General features: G+C 42.3%; 1 protein-coding gene across 1 annotated transcript in view; it reads right to left on the minus strand.

Moving 5' to 3' along the window:
• LOC140210279 (uncharacterized) overlaps positions 1-27797 on the minus strand; it is a 45496-nt gene that overhangs the window by 10344 nt on the left and 7355 nt on the right. Inside the window, exons 5-10 of the mRNA XM_072279156.1 lie at positions 22742-22856; positions 16411-16595; positions 15574-15728; positions 11501-11663; positions 9118-9276; positions 5584-5751 (exon numbers count right to left, since the gene is read on the minus strand). Coding sequence (XP_072135257.1) covers positions 5584-5751; positions 9118-9276; positions 11501-11663; positions 15574-15728; positions 16411-16595; positions 22742-22856 — 945 coding nt within the window. The remainder of the gene's footprint in view (positions 1-5583; positions 5752-9117; positions 9277-11500; positions 11664-15573; positions 15729-16410; positions 16596-22741; positions 22857-27797) is intronic.

Here is a 27797-nt window from a genome sequence, read left to right on the forward strand (position 1 = left end):
ACATTCTCAGATATTAAATTGAACTATTTGAACAACACATGTCCATGATGTTTTAGTCGCCTCCTTTTAAATAGCTGAGCCATGTTACAATTTTTCCATTTTTAAACTTTGATTCACTGCTTAATAATTGTTTAAATAATTTGCTGACAATTACAATCTTAGGCCACTAGATATTTTCCAGTATTGTCGGATAAGAACTTCATATATTGTCGGCAAATGTACTTCGGTTGAAACCTGTTGGCATCGTCAATCCACAATGGCAGTAATAATAGAATTCACTCTCGATACACTCAGTGGCCACCTTACTAGGTACCTCCTGTACCTAATAAAGTGTACGTTCATGATCTTTTGTTGCTGTAGCCCATCCACTTCTTTGAACCTTGAAGTGCTGTGGATTCAGAGATGCTTTTCTGCACAGTACTGTTGCCTTGTGTGGTTATTTGTGTTACTGTCACCTTCCTGCCAGCTTGAACCAGTCTGGCCATTCTCCTCTGACCTCTCTCAGTGACAAGGCATTTTCACCCACAGAACTGCTGCTCACTAGACTTTTTTTGTTAATTGTACTATTCTATGTAAACTTTAGAGTCTTTTGTACATGAAAACCCCAGGAGATCAGCATTTTCTGAGATACTCAAAACACCCCAACGGCACCAACAAACATTCCATGGTCAAGGTGACTTAGATCACATTTCTTCCCCAGTCTACTGTTTGTTCTGAACAATAACTGAACGTTTTGACCATGTCTGCATGTTTTTATGCACTGAGTTGCTGCCACATGACTGGCTTGATGATATTTGCATTAACAAGCAGGTGTAGCGGTGTACCTAATAAAATGGCAACTGAGTGTTTGTCAAACATGGGGTTAAATTATCTTTCTTCAACCATTCGAGAGACTCTCTTAATTATTGATGTTAATGGATTAAGTTGTTTAACTAAGCACAAAATTCTCCTAATTGACTTGTCTCAATTGAAGTCTGCCCTTTCAAGTGGATGTCAAATGTATGCTAACATTTTAAACATATTAGCATTAAGTTTTGCATGGACTTTAAGGAGGTTATTGGAAGGGTTCCATGTAGCAGAATGGAGAGTGAAAATGCCCGAAGGAAAGGGAAAAGTTGGATTCAGAATTGCCTTGGGCACAAGAAGCAGCAGGTAATTGTTGTCAGAAGAGAGAAAGCTCAAAACACATATCAGGCAGCATCCGTGGAGAGGGAAACAGAATTAACCAGAGACTTTTATCAGTGCTGCATAGAAAGCATCCCATCTGGATACATCACAGCTTGGAATGAGAACGGCTCCGCCTAGGGCCACAGCAAACTGCAGGGAGTTGTGGACACAGCTCAGCATGTTACAGAATCCAGCCTCCCCTCCATGGATTCCGTCTATACTTCTAGTTACCATAGCAGCCAACATAATCAAAGACCCCAACCCACTCCAAATATTCTCTCTTCTTCCACCTTCCACTGGGTGGAAGATTAAAAAAAACCTGAAAGTATGTACCAGTAGACTCAAAGGCAGCTTCTAACCTGCTGCTATAAGACCATTGGACTCTTGACCTCACTATCTATGTCATTACTGCCTCGCACCTTATTGTCTGCACTTTCTCTGTAACGGCAACACTTTCTTCCTGCATTCTGTTGTTGTTTTCCCTCGTACTACCTCAACGCACTCATATGATGACACAACCTGTATGGATGGCGTGCTAAACCAAATTTCTCACTGTATTCACATCCTGGCGATTCTCCTCAACACCGTCTCCAGCGCAATCACATTCGTCCTATATCATGATTCCCACAACTGACCACAGTAGTCTAGCTGTAAGGTAACTAATTTTTTATAATATTGTACCATAACATCTCCACACTCATATTCGATGCTATGAACCCAAAATTCCTCTCATCATCTTACGTACTCTGCTGCCACCTCCAGGGATCCTTGGGTTGGTATTCCAGGGTTCCTCCGTTCCTCAATAGTCTTATACCGTTATAATGGTAAATAGTACTTTACCATTCATTTTGTACGTTCCAAGGTTTATTATTTAACAGGACTAACTTCCATGTGTCATTGCTCTTACCAACACAGTGCTATCATTCTTTAGCCCAAGTCTACGATACTTCCAATTTTCATTCCACCATAATCCAATAGTCTTATTAACAGCTGCTCCTAGAAAAGCATCGAGATTGTTACTTTATATTACAAGCCGCAAGGATCCCACGTCCATCCCTATGGTCACAGGCTTCCAGACACAAGAACAATCCTTCACCATCACGAAGGACGAAGTACAAAGTGGCACGTGATAGGTGAAACCGGAAGAGGGGGAAGCGTGAAGTAAAGTGCTGGGGAGTTGTGAGGTGAAAAAGATAAAAGTCTCGAGAAGGGGGAATCTGATAGTAGAGGGTAGAAAACCATGGAAGCAAGGGAAGTGGGAGGAGCACCAGAGGGAGGTGATAGGCAAGTAAGGAGATAAGGTGAGAGGGAAACGGGAATGGTGAATGGTGAAGGAGACGGTGGGAGGGGAGGCAATTACCGGAAGTTTGAGAGATCGATATTCATGCCGTCAGGTTGGAGGCTACCCAGATGGAATACAGGGCGTTGCTCTTCCAACCTGAGTGTGACCTCACCGCAGCAGTAGAGGAGGCCATGCACTGTTAATTAATATTGATTGGTAGATACTACAGACTCAAAACACAATGGTCCATGAGAGCTAGCAGACTACAAAATGTTGTAATAGAGAATTTCAACCTGTAATGTGAAAACTAAGCAAATCTTTGTGATCTGCATTGCAGACACCTGTAACTATGCATTCTTTATTTCTACATTAAAAAGAAATATTCTTCCCAACTGCCATCAGCAATGATAGAGGGTGTAAATGAATTAATAAAATTCCTTTACAACCTGAAGGGGCGGTGCGGTTTTACAGTACAGGCTGACCTTCACTAATCCAACTATCTGTAATCCGGCACCTTCGATAATCCATTACTGATTTCAAATTTTCCGCGCAACTGTAATTTCAAATTTCCCGGGCCACTGTACCAATCTGCTGCGCATTGTTTTGGTTGCGCTAGATCTGTTCACGTGTTGGCCCGCTCTTGTAAGCACAGACAGGCAATTCCTGCTTATTTTCCTGCATTTATTAATATCATTGGCTCTTTTTTGGCCCCAATTTTGGCCCCAGTGAGTAAAGGAAATGCACCTCATGCTGTGAGCAAAAACACCGCACATTATCCATTAAAGATAAGGTTGAACTCTTGAAAAAAACTGGGCAGTGGTGTATCAGTGAAAAGCTTGTGTGACTGTTACAACATTGGCTCTTCCACAGTGAATGATATAAAGAAACAGAAAGAAAAACTGCTACATTTTTTTTTGCTGATAGTGGCTCAAAGAAATAGATGTGCGTAAGAAAAACAATGAAAGACGGAAGAAGTTCGGAACTAGATAAAGTGATGATAACGTGGTTTAATCTTCGTGTAAAGTGAAGGTGTTGAACTATCTGGAGATATGGTGAAGGAACAAGCAAAAGTGTTTCATGAAGAACTAGGACTAGCTTATGAGTGTGACTATAGTGAAGGCTGGCTTCATCAGTTCAAGCAGTGTCATGGCTTACAGTTTCGTGCAGTGCGTGGTGAAAAACATTCAGCAGGCAAGGAAGCAGCAGCAGAGTTTGTTGACGAGTTCGCCAAGTTAGTCTCCGATGAAAAATTAAGCCCCGAGCAGCTGTACAATGCTGATGAGACTGCTTTGTATTGAAGATGAACACCAAGAAGAACACTAACAACAGCAGTTGCAGAATCGACCACAGGGTATAAGGCATCGAGAGATCGTGTGACTTTGCTAGGCTGCTCTAATGCTGCAGGAACCCACAGATGTAAGTTACTGGTCATTGGCAAAAGTTTACGTCCCAGGGCCTTCAAAGGTATAACGCAATTTCCTGTAATTTACCATTCTAACAAAAACGGATGGATTACAACTAGCGTCACACTAGACTGGTTTGAAAATTATTTCATTCCCGAAGCACGAGCTCACTGTGACTCTGTAGGCCTGCACCACAACATTAAGATAATGCTTGTTTTAGACAACTGTTCAGCACACCGGAAAGCAGAACTCCTGGTAAAAGACAATGTTTTTGGTATCTTCCTGCCACCTAACTGTATGTCATTAATTCAACCCCTGGACAATGGCTTATTACGTCCTCTCAAGTTGGAGTACCGTTCCCTGTTTATGAGGCGCCTTTTGAGTGCAGTTAATGCTAGCAGACCAGTAAAGGAATTTATGAAGGATTTTAATATGAAAGAGATGATTTACTGTGCTGCTAATGCTTGGAGGTCTGTAGAGCCACCCACACTGAAGAATGGTTGGCATAGATTATGGCCAGGTTTAATGTTTGAGTCTGCACCTGGTGAAGATACTGGAAATGACTTTACAGGCTTTAGAGTTTCCAAAGAAAAACAGAATATACGTGAACGGCTTTCTTTTGCTCAAGAGCTAACTAATCCTGCTGCCAAGGATCTTGTGTCAAGGTTCAATGATGACAATGTTGAAGAATGGATGAATATAGATGAGGATGAGCCTACTGTTCATCATTATACTGACTCGGAAATTGTGCAGATGGTTGTACGTCCAGAGAAGGAAGATATTGGAGGAGAAAGCAGTGATTAAGATGAGGAAATTGTAGCAGAGACACTTTCTATTGACAGGCTAATTAAATTGACAGGTGAATTGCTGAAAGGATTAGAGCAACAAAGTTTTATAACTGAGCAAGAAATAATGACTGTTTATATGCTGCAGCATAAGCTAATCAGAGAGAGACCAAAATATACAAAACAGCTTACCTTGGAAGATACGTTCAAAAAAATTGCTAGAAAAAGTGCAACAGGGGAGCTAACACTTCAAAATCCAGAGCCATCAACTTCTGCTCACCCAGATGTGCTGCCACCAACCAGTTTCAGCACCAGTTCCTGTTGCTTCACTCATTTTCAAAATGAAGGTGTTGATGATTCTGACAACCCCACACTTGCAGACATGTAACTTTGCCTGAAGGTATATTAAACGTCTCACCTTCGAAGCCGAAGTGCTCAACTTTTCTGTATAAGTTAATTCCTGTACAGTTAGCTGTACCCTTTATTTTATCTGTGCCTGTATAGTATATTACTTTATTAAAATTTCACTTGCTACTCATTTAATATTTCTGTTTCATTATTATCTAACTTGTACTGATTTACATCATATTTTAAAGGTATGAAGAGGCGGTTAGCTATTGCTTAATGTGATCCTTCTGTAATCCGGCACTCCTCGGGTCCCAGTGGTGCCGGATCAGTGAAGATCGACCTGTACTAGCAACTCAGGTTCAATTCCTGCCTCTGTCTGTAAGGAGTTTGTACGTTCTCCCTATGATTGCATAGGTTTTCTCTGGGTGCTGGGTTAAATCGGGGGTGGCTGGGCTTTGCAGCTTGGAGGGCCGGAAGAACCTATTACGCACTATATCTCAATAAATAAATGCAGTTAGCCTCTGTAATATGAAGAAAGAGAGTTCTTTAGTTTATGACTAATAATGGAGAATGAATATTTAGATTAAGAATAAGATACCTGCTTCTGTAAATCGGTAATTAGGTCAATCAGCAGAACCTTGTCTCTTTGCAAACGAAGGTTCTCTTCTTCGATATTTGCAATTCTGCTTTGTATCTCAGCTATGCGACTGTGCAGAGTGTCTTTGTTCAGTTCCAGCGAGGTCTTCCCCTGTTCAAGGAGCAGAATCTGTGGGAAGCCATTTAAAGCAAAGTTATAATTACTTCAGACATTGTCCTCAACCTATCTCACAAATCATGAAAATACATATTTTGATATATCTAGAACGGATGAAGATTTCGTCTTGAATAAGCAAACAGAAAACAAAGAATTCATCACTTTCTCATCATATTTCATTAATGTTTGTCAATCTGTTTGTAAAGAGAAATAATACACGTAGCTTTGGAAGAGTTTTCAGGCCATTACTTCCTACAAAGTGAAAATGAACATCATGAATGGCTGTGGCGCTTCACTTCCAGATGAGTTCAAAGCCTTTTACGCACATTTCAAAAATGAGATTACACTACACTTTCGAAACAACACCTGCGCGAATCCTTGCAGCATCTGGTGACCCTCTGATCCCTGTCTTGGAGGCCGACGTTGAAACATCTGTTACAAGGGTGAATCCTCGCAAAGCATCAGGCCCCAATGGTGAACCTGGTGGGCTCTGTAAACCTGGGCAAATCAACTGGAGGAAGTGTTCAAGGACATCTTCAATCTTTCTCACTGCTGCAATTAGAGGTTCCCACTTGCTTGAAGAGGGCAACAATCATACCAGTACCCAAGAAGGGCAGGGGGAGCTGCCTTAAAGACTGTCGCCCAGTTGCACTCACATCAACTGTGACAAAGTGCTTTCAGAGGTTGGTCATGGCCTGAGTCAACACCTACAAGGATCTGGACCCACTGTAATTTGCATATCACCACAGTAGGTCTTCAGTAGATGCAATCTCACTGGCTCTCTGCTCAGCTTGGATCACCTGGACAATAGCAATATCTACATCAGGTTCCTGTTTATTGATTATAGCTCAGCGTTCAATACAATCATACTGTTCGTTCTAACCAACAAGCTCCAAAACCTGGGCCCCTGTATCTCCATCTGCAACTGGATCCTTGACTTCTTCATAGGGAGACCACAGTCAGCGCAGGTCGGAAATAACGCTCTCGCTGGCAATCAACACTGGCACACCTCAAGGATGCATGCCTAGCTCACTGCTCTACTCTCTTTATACCCATGACTCTGTGGCTAGGCAGACCTCAAATACCATCTATAAATTTGCTGACGGCACGAGCATTATTGGCAGAATTTCTAATGTTGACGAGGAGGCATACAGAAGTGAGATAGGTCAGCTGGTTGAGTGGTGCCACAATGACAACCTGTCACTCAATGTCACCAAGATCAAGGAACTGATTATAGACTTCAGGAAGAGGAATTTGAAGGGACACATCAGTCCTTATTGAGGGATCAGCCGTGGAAAGAGTGAGCAATTAAAAGCTCCTGGGTATCAACATCTCTGAAGATCTCTCCAGAGCCCAACATATTAATCAAATTACTATGAAGGTATGAGAGTGGCTACATTTCATTAGGAGTTTGAAGAAACTTGGTATGTCACCAAACACCCTTGCAGCTTTCTACAGATGTACTGTGGAAGGCATTCTAACTGGTTGCATCACCATTCGGTATGGAGGATCGGAAAAAGCTGCAGACAGTTGTAAACTCAGCCAGTTCCATCGTGCCCTCCCAAGCATCAAGGACACCTTCAAAAGGCGATGCCTCATAAAACGTTGCATCCATTGTCAATGACTGAGCACAGCTAAGCACAGCTCCAATGCTATATTCAAGTTTGCTGATGACACTGCTGTGTTTTAGGCTGAATCAAAGATGGTGATGAAACAGTATATATGAGGGTGACTCAAAATTTGGCTGAGTGCTGTCATATCAACAACCTCTTACTGCAGCAAGACCAAGGAGATGATTATAGACTTCAGGAGAAGGAAACCGGAAGTCAATGAGCCAGTCCTCATTTGAGAATCAGAGCTGGAGAGGATTAGCAACTTTAAATTTAGTCGGCTCCATTTTGGGTACTAGCCTGCAAGGTACCCAGGACATCTGCAAGGAACAGTGTCTCAGAAAGACAGCGTCCATTATTAAAGACCTCCAGCACCCAGGGCGTGCCCTTTTCTCACTGTTACCGTCAGTTAGGAGGTACAGAAGCCTGAAGGCACACACTCAGTGATTCAGAAACAGCTTCTTCCCCTCTGCCATCCTATTCCTAAATGGACATTGAACTCTTGAACACTACCCCACTTTTTTAATATATATTATTTCTATTTGTGCACGGTTTTTAATCTTTTCAATATACGCATACTGTAATTGATTTATTATTTTTTTCTTCTATGTTATGTATTGCATTGAACTGCTGCTGCTAAATTAACAAATTTCATGACACATGCCAGTGATAATAAACCTGATTAGGATTCTGAAATTCCTCTGTGTTATTACTTCAGAGGATCTGTCCTGGACCCAGCACATAAGTACAATTATGAAGAAAGCATGGCAGTGCCTCTACTTCCTTAGGAGTTTGCAGAGATTTGGCACAATATTTAAAACTTTCCATCCATTGAACACACATCTACATGAAACACTGTCTCAGGAAAGCAGCATCCATCGTCAGGGACCCCCACCAGCCAGGGCATTCTCCCTTCTCACTGTTTCCATCAGGAAGAAGATACAGAAGCCTCAGGACCCAAAACACCAGGTTCAGGAACAGATATTGCCCCTCAGCCATCAGGCTCTTGAACCAAAGGAAATAACTTCACTCACCCCATCATTGAAATGTTCCTACAACTGATAGACTCACTTTCAAGAACTCTTCTTCTCATGCTCTTGATATTTATTGCTTATTTATTTATTTATTATTATTATTTCATCTTTTTGTAGTTGCATTTGTTGTCTTCTGCACTCTGGTTGAATGCCATAGATGGGCGGTCTTCTGTTGATTCAGTTATGATTATTATTCTATAGATTTATTGAGTATGCCCACAAGAAAATGAATCTCAGGGTTATACATGGTGACATATACGTAGTTTGATTTACTTTGAACATCACCCAGAACATGCTCTCCTCTCACTGTTACCATCAGGAAAGAGATACAGGAACCTGAAGTCACACCTCAACGTTTCAGGAACAGCTTCTTCCCCTCTGCCATCCGATTCCTGAATGGACATTGAACCCATGTTCACTACCTCATTATTTGGTTTTCTCTCTTTTTGGGCTACCTATTTAATTAATTTTTAATTATATATATATATATTTCTTATAGTAACCTAATTTTTTAAATTATGTATTGCAGAGTATTGCTGCCTCAAAAACAACAAATTTCACGACATATGCCAGTGAAATTAAACCTGATTCTGATATCAGTACTGAACAGGTGAGTAGCATAAACATAACACAGTTCAGAATTATTTAGAACATCTGAGTACAATAATAAATCAAAATCTGAATTTATTTATTTACTGATATATTCCATTTTCCATACATTTTTCCCCAATTACCTTTTCCATAAGTTCCTTAAATTTGTTTTTCTTAATTTCCAGGAGCTCCTTGTGTCTCTTCAACTCATATTCCAGTTGTTGCTTATGATCCTTTACAGTAATCAGTTGAACCACCCTTGAGGTACGCCAAAGACCTGTCTCTTCTTTCACTATCCTCTCCTGCAATGCATCGTGCAGTAAAGTCATCAATACAAAGCACCAAAGTTCAGAAGTCCTAAGTAAATGTTATTATAAGATTACATATACAGTGTGTCACCACATACAGCCCTGAGGTGCTTTTTCCTGCAGTCATACTAGCAAATCTACAAGATAGTAACTATAACAAGGTTCAATGAAAAACCAAGTAGAGTGCAGAAGACAACAATGAGTGCAAATGCAAATATAAATAAATAGCAAATAAATAATGAGAACATGAAGTAACAAGATAAAGGGTGCTTAAAGTGAGATCATTGGCAGATGAGGGTAATTATCCCCTTTTGTTCAAAAGCCTGATGGTTGAGGGTTAGTGACTGTTCTTGAACCTGGTGCTGTGAGTCCTGAGGCTCTTGTACCTTCTGCCTGATGGCAGCAGTGAGAAAAGAGCATGGCCTGGGTGGTGAGGATCTTTGATGATGGATGCTGCCTTCCTACGACAGCATTTCATGTAGATGTTCTCAATGGTTGGGAGCGCTTTACCCGTGATGTACAGGGCCGAACGTATGTTCAAAGGCATTGGTGTTCCCATACCAGGCTGTGATGCAGCAATCAATACACTCTCCACTACACATCAATAAAAAGGAGAAAAATCTCTTCTTCCATAAAACACGATTATTATTTCTTACTGCATGCCATACAGAAAGAGTCTCTTCAATGAAATCAAACTAGGAATGCAACCATTTGGAAATCCCCAATGCCGTAGGTGGTAAACATGGGATATAATTGGATTCTTTAAATTGGTCAATCTCAACTAAAGTAATGTTTGTCTTCTGTACTACTGGGGTTAGGATTGTGAAATCCAAATTTTGGCAGAGCTTGTCAACGGGTGGAAAGTTTCAATCAGTTGATAACATGACTCAGATCAAGTAGTTCCTGCAGTAAAATACTCAAGAACTAATGGGACTCACTGTGGTGTGGGAGAGAATGAAACATAACTAATAGCACAAGATTAGAATGGAAGATTAGAAAATAATCAGGAGTTAATTTGCTGGATTAATTTCTATAAAGGAACCCATCAATTTTTTAATCATGAGGCAATCCTGGACAATTAATCTTGGTACAATCACAGCCTACCAGATTGCAGTCACAGACTTCTTGAAAACATTGGTTGGGAATATTATGGAGCAATGTTTTCGTTGTATGATTTTCAAGAAGAGAGTTGGCCTGCAGGATCTCTCACTCTTGCTGTGTTTGTAGGGTCATGTAACTCTTCCCTTTCCTGGTGTCCCATGAGAGGTCTCTGCCACTCCGACAATGTGGGATGGCCAGCTGAATTCATTATTTTTCTGTAACCTGTCTTCGAATTCCATTGCTATTTTTAGACAGCCAAGTTAAAACCTGAAAAATACGTATTCAGAAAACTGCAACATTTCATCTGGCCCTCCTTTTATGTGCTAGCACTTTAGAATGATGTTATAGCTTCCTCTCTACTGATTGATATTCTCATTTGTTCATAAATTACTACATTTCTCTTCCTTTCAAAGAATTTTCTAGACCTCCCACTATATTCCACTGACTCCCGTATTACCAATACTCAGTGAAATTGATAAAGTAAGATAAAGTTATGTTTCTGGATTAGAATCTGGAGTGCTGGATTATTGATCTGGGCTGCTGGGAAATTTAAATTAATTAAATTAAATAAAATCTGCAATGAAAAAAAAATACCAACAATCGTGACTATTAAAATACCTAATTCTTGTAAAAAGACCTATGTAGTTCTCTAATGTTCTTCAGAGAAGGGAATCTTCCATTCTGCACAGCTCTGATCTGTCTTCCGAGGCTAAGCTGACCATTTTGGCTGATTTTTAATTTCTTCTGAAGAGGTTAGTATATGATTAGAGATGGGCAATAGCAATTAAAAAATATTGACCTTGTAATATGTGAATCTAAGTTAGCTGAATATAAACAGTTGATAGCAATTTATACCTACATTGGATCATGTAAAGCACTTTTTAAAAACTTTGCCATATTTTAAAGCTGAAGTAAACACTACAGATAAAATATCTTTCTTTTGCTTTTACCATTGAATATTGTAGATCATCAACCTAAGTATCGCTGATCCAAATTTTCCTTCACTCTATCAAACAAACTATAGTCGTCAAAAACATTAACCCAAATCTAACCTCATTCAAATATTCAGCACAGGGTACTCAAGCTAGTTTTAAACACAGAAAGATTTTCTACATACCCTGTCTAACTGTTTTTTGAGCTCAAGAATCTGTGACTGTAGCTGGGCATTTTCCTTGATCAAAGGGGCACAATTATCCGTCATTTTGCTTCTGAGGCAACGGTCCTGTTCCCTCATCATCTCTTTCTCACGCAGCTGTTGATGAAGAAGACGGATCTCATCTCTGGTGGGGGAAGAGGATGCCACAATATCTTATGCTGTACCGGAACTTCTCCAAATTTTAATATCCATTATAATGGAAAATTGAAAATGGCATTAAGACTGTAAGACATAGAGGCACAATCATGTCATTCAGCCCATTTAGTTTGCACTGCTATTTCATCCATTTCTCTCTCAGCCTCATTCTCCTGCCTTCTCCCCGTATCCCTTCATGCCCTGATTAATCAAGAACCTATCAGCGTTTGCCTTAAATGTGCCCAATGACTTGGCCTCCACTGCTGCCTGTGACAACGAATTCCACAGATTCACCACCCTCTGGCTAAAGAAATTCCTCCTCATCTCCATTCTAAACAGACATCCCTCCATACTGTGGTCCTAGACTTCCCCACCAAAGGAAATAACCTCTTCACATCCACTCCATCAAGACCTATCACTTTCGATAGGTTTCAATGAGATTTCCCCCTCATTCTGCTAAATTCCAGCGAGTACAGGCCCAGAGCCTTCAATCGCTCCTCATATAATAACCCTTTCATTCTCATGAACTTCTTTTGAACCCTCTCCAATATCAGCTCTTGGGCCACTTAAATAAGTGGCCCAGAACTACTCACAGTACTCCAAGTGACACCTCACCAGTACTTTACAGAGCCTCAGCATTAAATTCTTGCTTTTACATTCTAGCCCTCTTGAAATAAATCCTAACATTGCATTTACCTTCTTCACCACTGATTCAACTGCAAAGTAATCGTTAGGGAATCTTGCACGGTGCGTCTCAAATTCGGATATTGAATCCTAATCTCAGAGTAAGAGGTGTTTCAAAATGAAGTAGGGGAGGGGAAAGTTGTGGCAGGGGTGGTGCACAGAATTTCAATCTGAATCACAAACTTCACTGCTCAGGTGCAAATGAAGATGCACAAGGTGTGAGGTGTTGCACTTTGCAAAGTTAAATCAGGGCAAGACCAGGAGACAGGTAGGTTCTTCTGAAAGTGGTGACACAAGTAGGCAGGCAGGCAAAGAATGTGTTTGGCATGTTTGCTTTCACCAGTCTGGAGCACTTAGTACAGAAATTGGGATGCACGTTTCCACTGTACAAAATGATTTTTGCATCATTGCACGCAGTTTTGTTGAACATCCTGATGAGGTTCTCAGCTTGAAATCTTGATTATTTATTCCCCTCTATAGATACTGCCTGACTTGCTGAGTTCCTCCAGCATTTTTCTTTTGTGTGTTGCTCAAGATTTGCAACATCTACAGAATCTCTCGTGTAGATCTGATCACTCTATTTTAGAAAGGATGTAAGGATGCAGAAGATTCATGAGGATCTGATCACTCTATTTTAGAAAGGATGTAAGGATGCAGAAGATTCATGAGGATGTTGCCAAGACTGGAAGGCTTGAATTATAGGCGGGAGGAGATGATGGCGGCGCGACACAGCGCGTGCAGCTCTCCGGTGAATTGAAATGTTTGTAAGTAGGATGCCGTGCACAATTCTGATTTGATGGAGACAGACATGAGAAGGCACAGAGGAATATCTGGAGAAATTTCTGAAATGCCCGGTTCGCTGCCGCTGCTACTGTGCAATCGAGAATCTCCGGAGGGAAGGTCCCAAAATCCCCGGCTTTGCCTGCTGCTGGCAACCGAGACTGAGGCCAAAGCGTTCGGCAGAGATAGTGCTCGGTACTCGGTGTCGGAGGGCTGATCGGATCCTGAAGTTTTCGGACGACTCAGAGTCAAACTGTGGTCGGGCATGGCAGGGAGAGCTTTCTTCCTTCTCCCGTCTGCATGAGATGTGGGACTTTCGAGAGACTTTGAACTTTTTTACTGTGCCCATGGCCTGTTCTTCATCGAGTTATGGTATTGTTGCACTGTTGTAACTATACATTATAATTATGTGGTTTTTGTTAGTTTTCCAGTCTTGGTCTGTCTTATGTTTCTGTGATATCACACTGGAGGAATATTGTATCATTTCTTAATGCATGCATTACTAAGTGACAATAAAAGAGGACTACGTGTCCTCATAATCTAATAAGGAGAAGTTGAATAGGTGGGAACATTTTCCCCTGGAATGTAGGAGGCTGAGGGTGCCCTTATAAAGGTATGTAAACTCATGAAAAGCATGGGCAAGGTAGATGGTCACAATAATTTTTCCCAGGTTAGGGAAATCTAAAACTGGAGGACAGGGACTTAAGGAGAATGGGAAAAGATCTAAATGGGACCAGAGGGTTTTTTTTTTCCACACAAATGGTGGTGGGTACATGGAATGAAGTGAAGAGAAAGCCGTAGAGATCAATTGAATTGAATTGACTTTATTATTTACATCCTTCACATAAGTGAGGAGTAAAAGTCTTCACGTTACATCTCCATCTAAATGTGCAATGTGCAATTTAAGGTAATGTGTAATAAATGGTATGTACAGTAGGACAGACAATACAGCATAGAAATACAATTGTATCAGCATGAATTCATCAGTCTGATGTCCTGGTGGAAGAAGCTGTCCCAGAGCCTGTTGGTCCTGGCTTTTATGCTGCGGTACCATTTCCCGGATGGTAGCAGCTGGAACAGTTTGTGGTTGGGGTGACTCAGGTCCCCAATGACCCTTCAGGCCCTTTTCTTGCACCTGTCTCTGTAAGTGTCCTGATAGTGGGAAGTTCACGTCTACAGTTGCGCTGGGCTGTCCGCAGCACTCTCTGCAGAGTCCTGCGATTGAGGGAAGTACAGTCCCCATACCAGGCAGTGATGCAGCCAGTCAGGATGCTCTCAATTGCGCCTCTATAGGAAGTTCTTAGGATATGGGGCCCCATACCAAACTTCTTCAACCGTCTGAGATGAAAGAGGCGCTGTTGTGCCTTTTTCACCACACAGCCGGTATGTACAGACCACACGAGGTCCTCTGTGATGTTCATGCCAAGGAATTTAAAGCTGTTCACCCTGTCAACCCCAGATTCGTTGATGTTAATTGGGGTTAGCCTGTCTCCATTCCTCCTGTAGTCCACAACCAGCTCCTTTGTTTTTGCAACATTGAGAGAGAGGTTGTTTTCTTGACACCACTGTGTCAGGGTGAGAACAATTACAAAGAGCAAAAGATATTTAGGCAGGGACACGAATAGAAAAAGTTCAGAGATAGGTGAGCCAATTGGGACTAGCTTGGATACATATTTTGGTCACATGGCTGAAGGGACTAGTCACGCACTATGGCTGCATGTCCAAAAGCACAGCTTTCCAAAGAAAGAATCTTTTCTTTTTGTGAACTGCAAGACATTGTCGATTTCTGAGCTCTACTGCCATGTAGTAATACATAAATGGATAACTTTGAAAAACAAAGAACAAATTTAAAAGAACACTCAGCTATTGGACTGAAAGGAACATGGTAGACTTTTTTTCTATAGACTGCATGCCAGCAATTATATAGAGAATACTGGGATATCATATCATCATTCACGTTAAGGGAATTAAAGAAGCATTATTGTCGGTGGAGGAGAGTGATGGGAAGTGGCTCATGAAACACTCAATGCAGATGAAGAGGAGCAAGTTTAGACTGGATTGGGCTCTGCCTCTGTACTTGCATTAATTATCATTACTGTCAAAAATAATCTGCACATTGCTATTTGAAAGCCGATAGCTATGCATATGGGGCCTGACGGTTGTATATTTGCCAGCATGCACTTGCTCTCATTGTGAGCTACACACTGCCAGGAAAATGTGGAAAATTACTCACCTGTGTTGTATGGTATATTTTCACAGTTTCCTGGTGTGGAGTAGCTTACACGTTAAAATGTTGAATGTTGAAAGGAGTTTTTAAGGTGGTAGTAAAGTGCAGATTATTAATACAGTGGTTTTGGGGTAGCAAAAGCAACAAAATCCAACGTCTTTGACTAGCTATCTCCTAGCTGACTGATTTTCTGTGTCTGAGACGGTACCTGTAATCATGTGTGATTTTATCCTGCATGGCAGCTGTGTTGGCATTGTGCTTTCCCTCCGTCTCCTGGAGAGCTGACTGCACTTTTAAAAGCATGAGGCGCTTTTCCTCAAGTTGCGTCACAATCACTTTCTCTTGATCTGATCTTTGCCCGATCTGGAAAGAGCCAATTTTAACAAATGAATGACATTTACATGGCTCTTCAAAGTCAACTAATCACTTGTGTCTAAAATTTGGTAGTGTTGCAGTTAGCGTGATGTTCTTACAGCTTGCCGCATTCCAGAGTTCAGAGTTCAATTCCGGTGACGTAGTAAAGAGTTTGTACATTCTGGGTTTCTTCCAGGTACTCTAGTTTCCTCCCACAGTCCAAACACATACTGATTAATAGGTTAATTGCTCATTGTAAATTGTCCTGTGATTAGGCTAGAGGGTTGTTGGGCAGTGTGGCTCATTGAGCATGAAGGGCTTCTTTTGTGCTGTATCTCTAAATAAATAAATTTAACCTAAAATAATTAGTTGTATTATTGGTGTGTTTTTTGAAGATGACTTTGCACTTCCTCCAAACACTGGGGTTCAAGAGACTATAATTTCTCCAAGCACATGGTTTGAGAGACCTTCAAGGGCCATTGACTAGATGAAGTTTACGTGTAGGTCAAATTTGAAATCAGCATCCCACAATCAGGAGGTGAAGCCAGATTTGCAAGTTTATCTGTCGCTGGAAATAATCAAACATATCGCTTCTCGCTTTACACAAATTTAATCTCCACTCAGATGCCTCCCCCTGTAGTTTGAATGGTCAGTGATTTAAACCTATCTACTGCAGACTTGCTGAACTTACTTGTTCTTTTAACGTTATAACCTTGTGATCAGTGTTCGTTAGTTCAGAGATCTGCCGTTCCAGTTCCTGCTCGCTCTGTAGTATTTCTGTTTCCTTGTGTGAGAGCTCCCTGTCTGTAAGCTCCTTCATTTTCTTTAGCTGTATAATCTCCTCCACAAGGGATTGCTTTTCCTTTGAATGGGAATCTGTGGTTTGTAAATAAGCAACATTCTTAAATATTACTGAGGAAGCCTATCTATGTGAGAATACCGCAGGATGAATTGCCATACTTCTTGTAATAATTTATATTGCTAAAGGCTATGGGCTGGACCATGCTCACCTCTTGCATGGGGTTAGACTATGAGGAGAGATTGAGTCACCTGGGACTGTATTCGCTGGAATTCAAAAAGATGAGAGATCTTACAGAAACAGAGAAAATTATGAAAGAGGCAGAAAAGTTGGTTCCACTGGTAGGTGAGTCTAGAACTAGGGTACATAGCCTCAATATTCATGGGAGTAAATTTAGGTCAGAGATGAGGAGGAACTGCTTTTCCCAAAGAGTGGTGAATCTGTGGAATTCTCTGCCCAATGAAGCAGTGAACATATTAAAGACAAGGTTGGATATATTTTTGCATAGTAGGGGAATTAAGGGTTATGGGGAAAAGGCAGGTTGGGGAGATGAGTCCATTGTCAGATCAGCCATGATCTTATTGAATGGCAGAGCAGGCTTGATGGGCCGATTGGCCTAATCCTGCAAAACACACACACACACACACACACACACACACACACACAAGATACTGGAGGAAATCTGCAGGCCAGTCAGCATCTGGGAAAAGAGTACAGTCAATGATTCAGGCTAAAACCCTTTGGAAGGACTGGAGAAAAAAAGCTGAGGAGTAGATTTAAAAGGCAGGGGGAAGGAGAGAGAGACACAGGGTGATAGGTGAAATCTGAAGGGGGAAGGGATGAAGTAAAGAGCTGGGAAGTAAACTGGTAAAAGAGACAGAAGTCCATGAAAGAAAGAAAAAGGGGGAGGGGCAGCAGAGGAAAGCGATGGGCGGATAAGGAGATAAGGTGAGAGAGGGAAAATGGGATGGGAAGTGGTGAAGGGGAAGGGGGTGGGTGAGCAGTACTGAAAGTTCGATCAATCACTGTCCATGCCATCAGGTTGCAGGCGACCCAAATGGAATATAAGGAGTTATTCCTCCAACCTAAGTGTGGCCTCATCATGACAGTGGAGGAGGAGGCTATGAATGGACATATCGGGATGGGTATGGGAGTGGAATTAAAATGGGCGGCCACTGGGAGATCCCGCTTTTTCAGGTGAACGGAGCATAGGCGCTCAGCAAAGAAGGCTCCCAATCTATGTCGGGACTCACCAATTTACAGGAGGCCGGTCCAGGAGCACAGGACACAGTATATGACTCACAGTTGAAGTGTTGCCTCACCTGGAAGGACCATTTAGGGCCCTGAATGAGGGAGGAGGTGTAGGCGCAGGTGTAGCACCTATTCCGCTTGCAAGGGTAGGTACTAGGAAACAGATCAGTGGGGAAGGACAAATGGACAAGGGGGTCGTCTAGGGACCGATCCCTGTGGAAGGCAGAAAGTTGGGGGGGAGGGAAAGTTGTGCTTGATGGTGGGATCCCGTTGGAGAAGGTGGAAGTTACGTAGAATTATGTAGTGGCCATGGAAGCTAGTGGGGTGGTAGGCAATAATGGTCCCATGACAATGATTGTTCTTGGCAAATTTTTCTAGAGAAGTGGTTTGCCATTGCCTTCTTCTGATCAGTATCTTTATAAGACAGGTGACCCCCCCCCCAGCCATTATCAATACTCTTCAGAGATTGTGTGCCTCTCGTCAGTGATTGCATAACCAGGACTTGTGATATGCACCAGCTGCTCACAAGACCATCTACCACCTGCTCCCACGGCTTCACATGACCCAGATCGGGGATCTAAGCAGGGACTAGCGGAGGGAAAGAGTGCCTTACACCTCCTTTGGTAGAGACGTATCTTCATCCCTCCACCCTAGTGTATAATAGAGTTTATGAACAATTATACAGAGACAAAGCCTGACAAACACCAGAGTGCAGAAGAAGTCAAAACGTGCAAATAAAAAAATAAATAATACAGAGAACATGAGCTGTAGTCTCATAAGTTATAGAGTCCAGGAAAAACAAACTGAAAACAAGGCGCCCCTTCAGGACAACAGAAAGTGATGTGGGTACTTAATAAGTGGTTGGTAGGGTAAAGAGATGGCATGGAATATCACAGCAGGCAGAATTAAGGAAAACCTCAGATTAAGAGCAAGCGAGTTACCAGGGAAAAATTGGAGCTCATTAGTGGCTAAAACGCTAGTATGTGTGGAGCCAGAGTATCAGGGAGGTCCTAAGTGAACAGTCTTCACCTGCATTCACTGAGGTGGAAAATTCAGGGAGAGGACACGGTGAAATTCTAGAACACAATAGCATGGAAATGGAGGTATTAGGCAGTTTAAGAATGGAAAAAAATGAAATAGTGGGTGGTTAGGCAGCATGGTGGCTAGCTTAACGCCTGTGAGTGCCAGCGATCAGGGTTCATTTCACACTGCCCTCTGTAAGAAGTTCGTGCATTTACCCCATGACTCCATTGGTTTCCTCTGGGTGCTCCACTTCCCTCCCACTTTCCAAAGACATACGGGCATGCTTCACTGGCGCCAGAAACATGGCGAAGATTGCCGGCTGCCCCCCAGCTCATCCGTGGATTATGTTGGTCATTTCAATGCATTTCACTGTCTGCTTGAATGAACATGTAACAAATAAAGCTAATTTTTTATGTACAGGGCTTAAGGAAGTATGGGCCAGGCTGCTACAGGAAGCAGGGCATATTGGCACTCTGACAAAGAGTTTTAAATATGATTTGAGAACAGGAAAAGTGGTAACTCTATCCGAAAAGCAGAACAAGGATACAAGCCTGGTAACTAACTTGAGAGTGGTTGGGGAGTTATTAGGAAGAAGTCCAGAGGGACAGTATTAATTTACATTGGAAAGGCAATGATCAATCAAAGACAGTCAGCATAGCTTTATAAGGGGAGATCCCGCCTGACCAATTTGAAAAAATTTTCAAAGAAATGATGGAATATGTTGATGAGGGCAGTTGTAGTTCATGTAGTCCTCCAGATCTTCAGAAAGGCTGCTGACAAGGTTGTATGTGGGAGACTGGTCCAAAATAATTAGAGCCTATGGAACTCAAGGCAAATTGGCAAACTGGATCTAAAACTGGCTTAGTGAAAAAGTGGGTCATTATTTTTGGAATGGAAACCCTTGACAAATGGCGTACCACTACAATTTCTTGCTGTTTGTCACATACATTAATAATCTTGATATGAACCTAGGAGGTGTGATCATCGAGCGGGGTCATTAACTGGTGATGCTGTGCAAGGTTTAAAAAGAGCTGGAGATCTTTCAGAACATTTTGGCAGACTGCAATCATTCGTTAGAGAGGCTGTGCAAGGTTTTAAAAGAGCTTGGGGCCTTTTGGAACATTTTGGCACATTGCAATCGTTGTGATCTTTTAGGCATAACACAAGGTATAAGTAGAGCCGCAATTTTTGGAGGGGGCCAGTATTAGAGTGGTCAGGCTTAGGTGAGAACAGGCACTGGCCAGAATTTAAGCTTGAGAAGTCAGAGGTGTAACAAGTGTTGGTAGTTCAGGTGGAGGAGTGGAGGACTATGCCTCCTGTGAGATGTTGGATTTCAATTACCCTGATGACTGTATTTGTAGGAAGTGTTTCCAGCTGTCGCTCCTATCTGGCAATGATCCAGAAATCTGAAACCCTAAATCCTACAGAAGTTCCTCAGCCAGTCATTCATCTGTGCTGTCATTCTACTCCTGCCCTGACTAGCGTGTGGTGCTGGGAGTAAAACAGACATTACTACCTTGGAGGTCCTGTTCTTTGGCCTCTTCCTTCACTCCCTATACTCACTGCACAGAACCACTTTCCCTCTTCTGCCCATGTAATTGGTGCCAATGTGCACTATGACCTCTGGCTACTTACCCTGCCTCTTGAGAATATTCTGCTGCTGTTCTGAGATGTCCTTGACCCCAGTCAAGTCTCCCATCTCTATTGCATTACCTGCCTTTACGTTCCCTGCTGAGCCTCAGGGCCAGCCACAGTGCTGTTGGCCTGGCTGCTGCTGCTGTGCCCTGAAAGCTCATTTGCCCCCTGCATTATCCAAAGGGGTATACTTATTGCTGAGGGGAATGGCCACAGAGGAACCCTGCTTATTCCCCTGACTTCTCCTGCTGGTCACCCATCTACTAGTTGAAGCCTGCGCTCTGGGTGTGACCACTCCATAACATTCTCATCTGTCAGGTTTTCAGTATCTTTAGAAGTTGGACTCAGTGTTGTCTTCTGCAGGCAGACGAGATAAAGAAGACCCAGTGATTCTAATGTTTCCTGAATATCCCAGCTTCTGTGCCATTTCAGACAAGGTCGTAGAACGGGTCCTGACCACCATTTCTATGAACGCACCGAAGATCCCAAGGTTTTTTCATCCATCTCTCCTCTCCTGTGCCTTACTTGGGTGAGGTCCCACAAACTTTGAGGCCTCAATAAGCAGCCTCTTAACACACATTCTGAACTGAAAGGAGTTTTTGAACATTTGCTTTTCACATGGAGCTCTCCAGAACCATCTAGCACTAGGTTGCTTCACCCATTACTTGTGCGTCACCTCCACCTACAGTACCTTCACCATTTCCTTCTACTCTTTTCTCCCTCTGATTCTCGAAGGGTCTCACTTCTGATGGCCAAATCATTGGGTATATTTAGAGCAGAGGTAGATAGGTTCTTGATTAGTAAGGGCCTCAAAAGTTATAGGGAGAAGTCAGAAGAATTGTTTGAGAGGGAAAATAAATCAGTCATGATGGAATGGTAGAGTAGACCTGATGGACTGAATGGCCTAATTCTGCTTTGATGTCTTATGTCTTATGATATAAAAATTGATGTTGTAAGTTGGACAGAGTAATAGGAGACTGAATTTAATCCTGATTAGTAAGAAATGATATGCTTTAAGTAGGCTAACAGGGTGAGACATACACAACGAATGGACCATGGACTCATCTCCACCTACTGCATTTTCCATATAACCCTCAATTTCCTTACTATGCAAAAATCTATCCAACCTTGTCTTAAATATATTTACTGAGGAAGCCTCCATTGCTTCATTGGGCAGAGAATTCCACAGATTCCCTACTCTTTGAGAAAAACAGTTCCTCCTCAATCTATTCCCCGAATCTTGAGGCTATGTTCCCTAGTTCCAATCTCATCTACCTGTGCAAACGTTCCTGCCTCTACCTTATAATTTTATATGTTTCTATAAGATCTCTTCTCATTTTTCTGAATTCCATTGAGTACAGCGACTCAATCTCTCCTCATAGTCTAAACCCCTCATCTCTGGAATCAATCTGGTGAACCTCCTCTGCACTGCCTCCTAAGCCAGTATTTCCTTCCTCAGGTAAGGAGGTCAGAACTGCACGCAGTACTCCAGGTGAGGCCTCATGAATTTGGTGTACAAATCCAAGGATCCTTATAGGTGGCAGCAAAAGTAGTTAAGGTGTTGATGAAGGCTCATGGGATACCTGGTTTTATTACCCATGACACCAAATGGAAGAGCAAGGAGTTTATGATACAGCTTTTTAAAACAACAGCTAGACCACTGGAGCACTATGCGCAGTTGTTGTGACTACCTTGCAAGAAAGACATGAGTTTCCTCTGCAGTTAATGATGTCATTCTGCTTTTGACAAATGAAAAGGCTGAAATTTTAATGAACATAAAACATAGAATAAGACCATAGTACAGCACATTACAGGCCCTTCGGCCCACAATGTTGTGCCGACCCTCAAACCCTGCCTCCCATATAACCCCTCACCTTAAATTCCTCCATATACCTTGAATATTAAGTAGCTTTGGTGTTAACCTCCACCTGCTTTGTTCCCCCCCACCCCACCCCTCCACCGATCAGGGTACCGTAAAGCCATGGGAGTAGGTGGTGAATGTTCGTATGAGCAGTTGGTGCACATCACGTCCTGGTTATGCAACCACAGACCCCAGGCAGACAATCTCCGTAGAGTATTGATAATGGCTGGGGCCAGCGATCTTGTAAAGGCACTGCCCTGAAGAAGGCAGTACCAAACCACTTCTGTAGAGAAATTTGCCAAGAACAATCACGGTCACGGAAAGACCATGATCACCCATGTTATTCAACACCGCACGTAATAATGATGATTATTAATTAGAGGCTTTCTCCAGACAAAATAAAAACCACCCCGGCAAAATGGTATTGGTGCACACGTCAATCACAGAACTTGCCATCTGATTGTTTAATCTGGTTGCTGAGCCTCTCCTTTTCAGTCTGCAGTGTGTTTAAATAGGCATCCTTCCGCTTCAGTTCCAAGCGCAAACCATCAGCTTGGCAACGTAGCTCCTGCAAAAGAACAAACAGACGGAGAACAGAAGTGAATGCTTATATACAATACTTCCCCGCCACCCCCCACAGTATTCGCATTGTGTAATTTTACTGACAAACAAAAAAACCTGCATTCAAAAAAGTTTCTTCTACGATGTGAAGATGTAGAAAGAATAGTTTGGGTACAGCAATGGAACAAATTCCTGATCATTTGTTTCCTCTATTCTCCACTCTGACCTTTCACTTCTTCTCACCTCCCTGTCACTTCCCTCTGGGTCCCCTCCTCCTTCTCCTTCTCCTGTTGTCTACTCCCCTCTCCTTTCAGATTCTTTCTTCTCTAGCCCTTGACCTTTCCCATTTACCTGGTTTCACTCATCACCTTCCAACTAGCCTCCTTTCCCTCCTCCCACCTTTTTATTCTGGCATTTTCCCTCTTCCTTCTCAGTCCTGAAGAAGGCTCTCGACCCAAAACGTTAACTGTTTATACTTTTCCGTAGATGCTGCCTGACCTGCTGAGTTCCTCCAGCATTGTGTGTGTTGAGTGAGAAATAATATTTGGCTAGGACCCTAAAAAATCCCATGTTTTTATTAACAATGTGTGCTCAATTGATGGATTGGAGGGAGGAGATAGATCTCTACAATACCACTTCCAACTTGAAGTGTAGATGTCTTAACAACACAAGAAATGGGAGCAGGAGTCGGCCCTCTGGCCCATCGAGCCCATCTCTAAGATCATGCCTGATCTGGCCATAGGCTCTGATACACCTACTTGCCTTTTCCCCATTATGCTTAATTCCCCAGCTATGCATAAATCTATCGAACTATGCCTGAAATATATTTAATGAGGTAGACTCATTAAGCATTAATGTGGTGTAAATAGATGGGTTAAGGCTTGAAAGCATATGCTTCCAGTTCAAAGATAAAACTCTACCAGAGTTGCAATGAAAGCCCTAACATACAACTTCAGTGTAAATGCTATAGTAACAGATTGAAAACATAAATGAAAAAGGTAATTGTGATGGATATTGCATCATAAAAGTGTACATAATATTAACAGTATTGTGTTTCTTCATTAAAATGCAGGATTGACTCCCTTATGTCTTGATACCCAAACACACTCAGGTCTCATTCAATGTTGAACTACACTGTCTAACCAATCTAACCCTGCCTTTACAAAACACCCTTTGCTCTTCAATATCTTTTATTTTGTTATTCTGAAAATTTCTCTTCTGATTCTTCTCAAAATAAAATAACCAATGTGACTTTACTTTAAATTATGTCCTACCTAGCATTCTGGATCCCACCCTCCAGACTAAGGCTAAACATCTGCAGTGAGGTGTTTCCAAATATTTAATACCACTGGACTTCGTGAAAGATTCCTTTATTTAGATCATAAGACAAGGGAGCAGAATTAGGCCATTTGACCCAATGAGTCTGTTCCACCATTTGATCAAAGCTGATTTATTTTCCCTCTCAAACTGTTCTCCTCCCTTCTCCCCGTAAGCTTACGAATCAAGAACCTTTCAACCCCCATTTTAAATATACTCAATGTCCTGCTTCCATTCTGTGGCAATGAATTTAACAGATTCACTGCCCTCTGGCTAAAAAGAATTCCTTCTCATGTCTGTTCTAAAGGGACGTCCTTCTAGTTTGATGCTGTGCTTTTTGGTCCTGGCCTCCCCCTACTATGAGAAACATCTTCTCCATGTCCACTCCATCTAGGCTTTTCGATATTCAATAGGTTTCAAAGAGATCCCCACTGATTCTTCCAAACTCCGGCGAGTACAGAACTGCAGCCTTCCAGAGCCATTCTCATAAACCTCCTCTGGACTCTCTCCAATACCAGCACATTCTTTCTTAATATGGGGCCCAAAACTGCTCACAATATTCCAAATATGGTCTGATCAATACCTTATAGAACCACAGCATCACATCAAAATTAGGATAATACTGCAGCAGCGGTACAATGTAATACACAATAATAAAAAAGAAAAAAACCTGTGATCTACTGTAAGTATATTTATATTAAATAGTTAAATTAAATCAATAGTGCAAAAATAGAAATAAAAAAAAGTAGTGAGGTAGTGTTCTTGGGTTCAATATCCATTCAGAAGTCGGATGGCAGAGGGGATAAAGCTGTCCTGAATCACTGAGTGTGTGTCTTCAGGCTTCTGTACCTCCTTCCTGATGGTAACAATGACAACAAGGCATATCCTGAATGACGGGGCGGGGGTCTGATGGATGCTGCTTTTTTGAGGCTTCTCTGTTGAAGATGTCCTGATGCCCCTGATCGAGCTGACTTATTTTACAACTGTCTGCAGTTTACTTTGATCCTTAGCAGTACCACCCTCCCCTCCCATACCAGACGGTGATGCAGCCAGTTAGAATGATCTCCATGGTACATCTGTAGAAATTTTCAAGCGTTCTTGGTGACATACCAATTCTTTTCAAACTTATAACGAAATATAGCTGCTGTCATGCCTTCTTTGTAGCTGCATCAATATGTTGGGTCCAGGTGAGATCTTTAGAGATATTGACACCCAGGAACTTGAAATTGCTCACTCTTTCCACTTCTGATCCCTCTATGAGGACTGGTGTATGTTCTCTCATCTTCACCTTTCTGTTCTAAGTTGTTGTTCCGACACCACTCAACTAGTTGATATGTCTCGCTCCTTCAAGCCATCTCATCACCATCTGAAATTCTGCCAACAATGGTTGTGTCATCAGCAAATTTATAGATGGCTCTTGAGTTCTGCCTAGCCACACAGTCATGGGTGTATAGAGAGTAGAGCAGAAGGCGAAACACACATCCCTGAGGTGCGACAATATTGATTGTCAGCGAGGTAGAGATGTTGTTTCTGATCTGCACAGATTGTGGTCTTCTGGTTAGTAAATCGAGGATCCAGTTGAAGAGGGAGGTACACAAGCCAAGGTTCTGGAGCTTTTTGATCAGAAATATGGGAAGGATTGTGTTAAATGCTGAGCTAGAGTCAATAAATAGCATCCTGTATTTGTATTGGCTGGATGATCCAAGGCCGTGTGAACAGCCAATGAGATCGCATCTGGCATAGACCTATTGTGGTGATAGGTAAATTGCAGTGGTTCAGGTCCTTTTAGAGTCAGGAGTTAATTCTAGCCATAATGAATCTCTCAAAGGGTTTCATCGTCTGGATGCAAGTGCTACTGGATAATAGTCATTAAGGCAGTTCACCCTGCCCTTATAATCAAGGATAAATAAATGAAGAAAAAGCAGGAACAAGGTACTAATGAAATCCTAATGAAGAGTCTCAGCTCAAAACAGTGACTACTTATTGCTTTCCATAGATGCTGCCTGTCCTGCTGAACACCTCCAGCATTTTGTGTGTGTTAAACTAAATTAGGATGCAAAAGCTATGATTTTGTTGAGCAATAGTAGAAGAGAATTGACTAAACCTGTGATTCGTTCCTATGCTTCTACACAGCTTCCATTGTGGCACTTCTACAGACACCCCCCAACTCACTTTGCTATAAGGCTGGCTTTGCAAAGGTGGAATTTGATTCATAACCCTTTCAGCTCAATTCCATCTATTATCACTGCACATTTTCTTAGCGTTTTTTTAAAATAGGGCTTTTGAAGCATCCTACTGACACAGCCAGGATGTTCTAGCAGCCTCTCACAGCTACTGGAGGAAGGTGGCTGCATGTAACAGTCTCTCCCTCCACCTCACTCGCTCCTCCCAGAGGAAGGTCCCTGCGTTCAGATGATCTTTCTCTCTCCCTCGATGCTGTTGGAGCATGGAGCCAGAGTTCTGGGTCTTGGGCAAGGCTTAATCGAGAGTTTGCAGATCGCGCTCTGTAGCTCACGTTATGATGTGTTTCTCGACTCTGGTCACTCTTTTTTTTGTTGCTATTTTGTGCGATTTTTGATTGGGGCAGCCTGCATATAATGAATGACACAGTGCTAGATTGAACGGAACTGAGCTGAACTGAATATGCCCGGCCTTTTTTGCTTTTTGTGCAATTTGTGTTTTTTTTGCACATGGCAGTGGGGGGGACGAGGGGTGGGGTTGATGCTTTTCTTTGTACGGGCTCCATATTTTTCTCTGTTTCGTGGCAGTATATGGGAAAATGAATCCCAGAGGTGTATACTGCATCACACACAAAATGCTGGTGGAATGCAGCAGGTCAGGCAGCATCTCTAGAAAGAGGTACAGTCGACGTTTCAGGCTGAGACTCTTCGCCAGGACTAACTGAAGGAAGAGTTAGTAAGAGATTTGAAAGTGGGAGGAGGAGGGGGAGATCTGAAATGATAGGAGAAGACAGGAGGGGGAGGGATGGAGCCAAGAGCTGGACAGTTGATTGGCAAAAGGGATACAAGGCTGGAGAAGGGAGAGGATCATGGGATGGGAGGCCTAGAGAGAGAGAGAAAGGAGGAGGGGAGCACCAGAGGAAGATATAGTGAGAGGGACAGAGGGAGAAAAAAAAGAGAGAAAAAGTAAGGGGGTGGATAAATAAATAAGGGATGGAGTAAGAAGGGGAGGAGGGGCATTAACGGAAGTTAGAGAAGTCAATGTTCAATGTCTCTCTCTTTTTTCTTTCTCTATCCCTCTCACTATATCCTCCTCTGACACTCCCCTCACCCTTTCTTTCTCCCTAGGCCTCCTATCCCATGATCCTCTCCCTTCTCCAGCCTTGTATCCCTTTTGCCAATCAACTTTCCAGCTCTTGGCTCCATCCCTCCCCCACCTGTCTTCTCCTATCATTTTGGACCTCCCCTCCCCCTCCCACTTTCTAATCTCTTACTAGCTCTTCTTTCAGTTAATCCTGACGAAGGGTCTTGGGCTGAAACGTCGACTGTACCTCTTCCTAGAGATGCTGCCTGGCCTGCTGCGTTTACCAGCATTTTGTGTGTGTTGCCTGAATTTCCAGCATCTGCAGATTTCCTCTCTGCAGTTTCATCAACACTACATTTGAAATTAT

The sequence above is a fragment of the Mobula birostris genome, chromosome 2 (assembly GCF_030028105.1).
Source record: "Mobula birostris isolate sMobBir1 chromosome 2, sMobBir1.hap1, whole genome shotgun sequence".
NCBI classification, from domain to species: Eukaryota; Metazoa; Chordata; class Chondrichthyes; order Myliobatiformes; family Myliobatidae; genus Mobula; species Mobula birostris.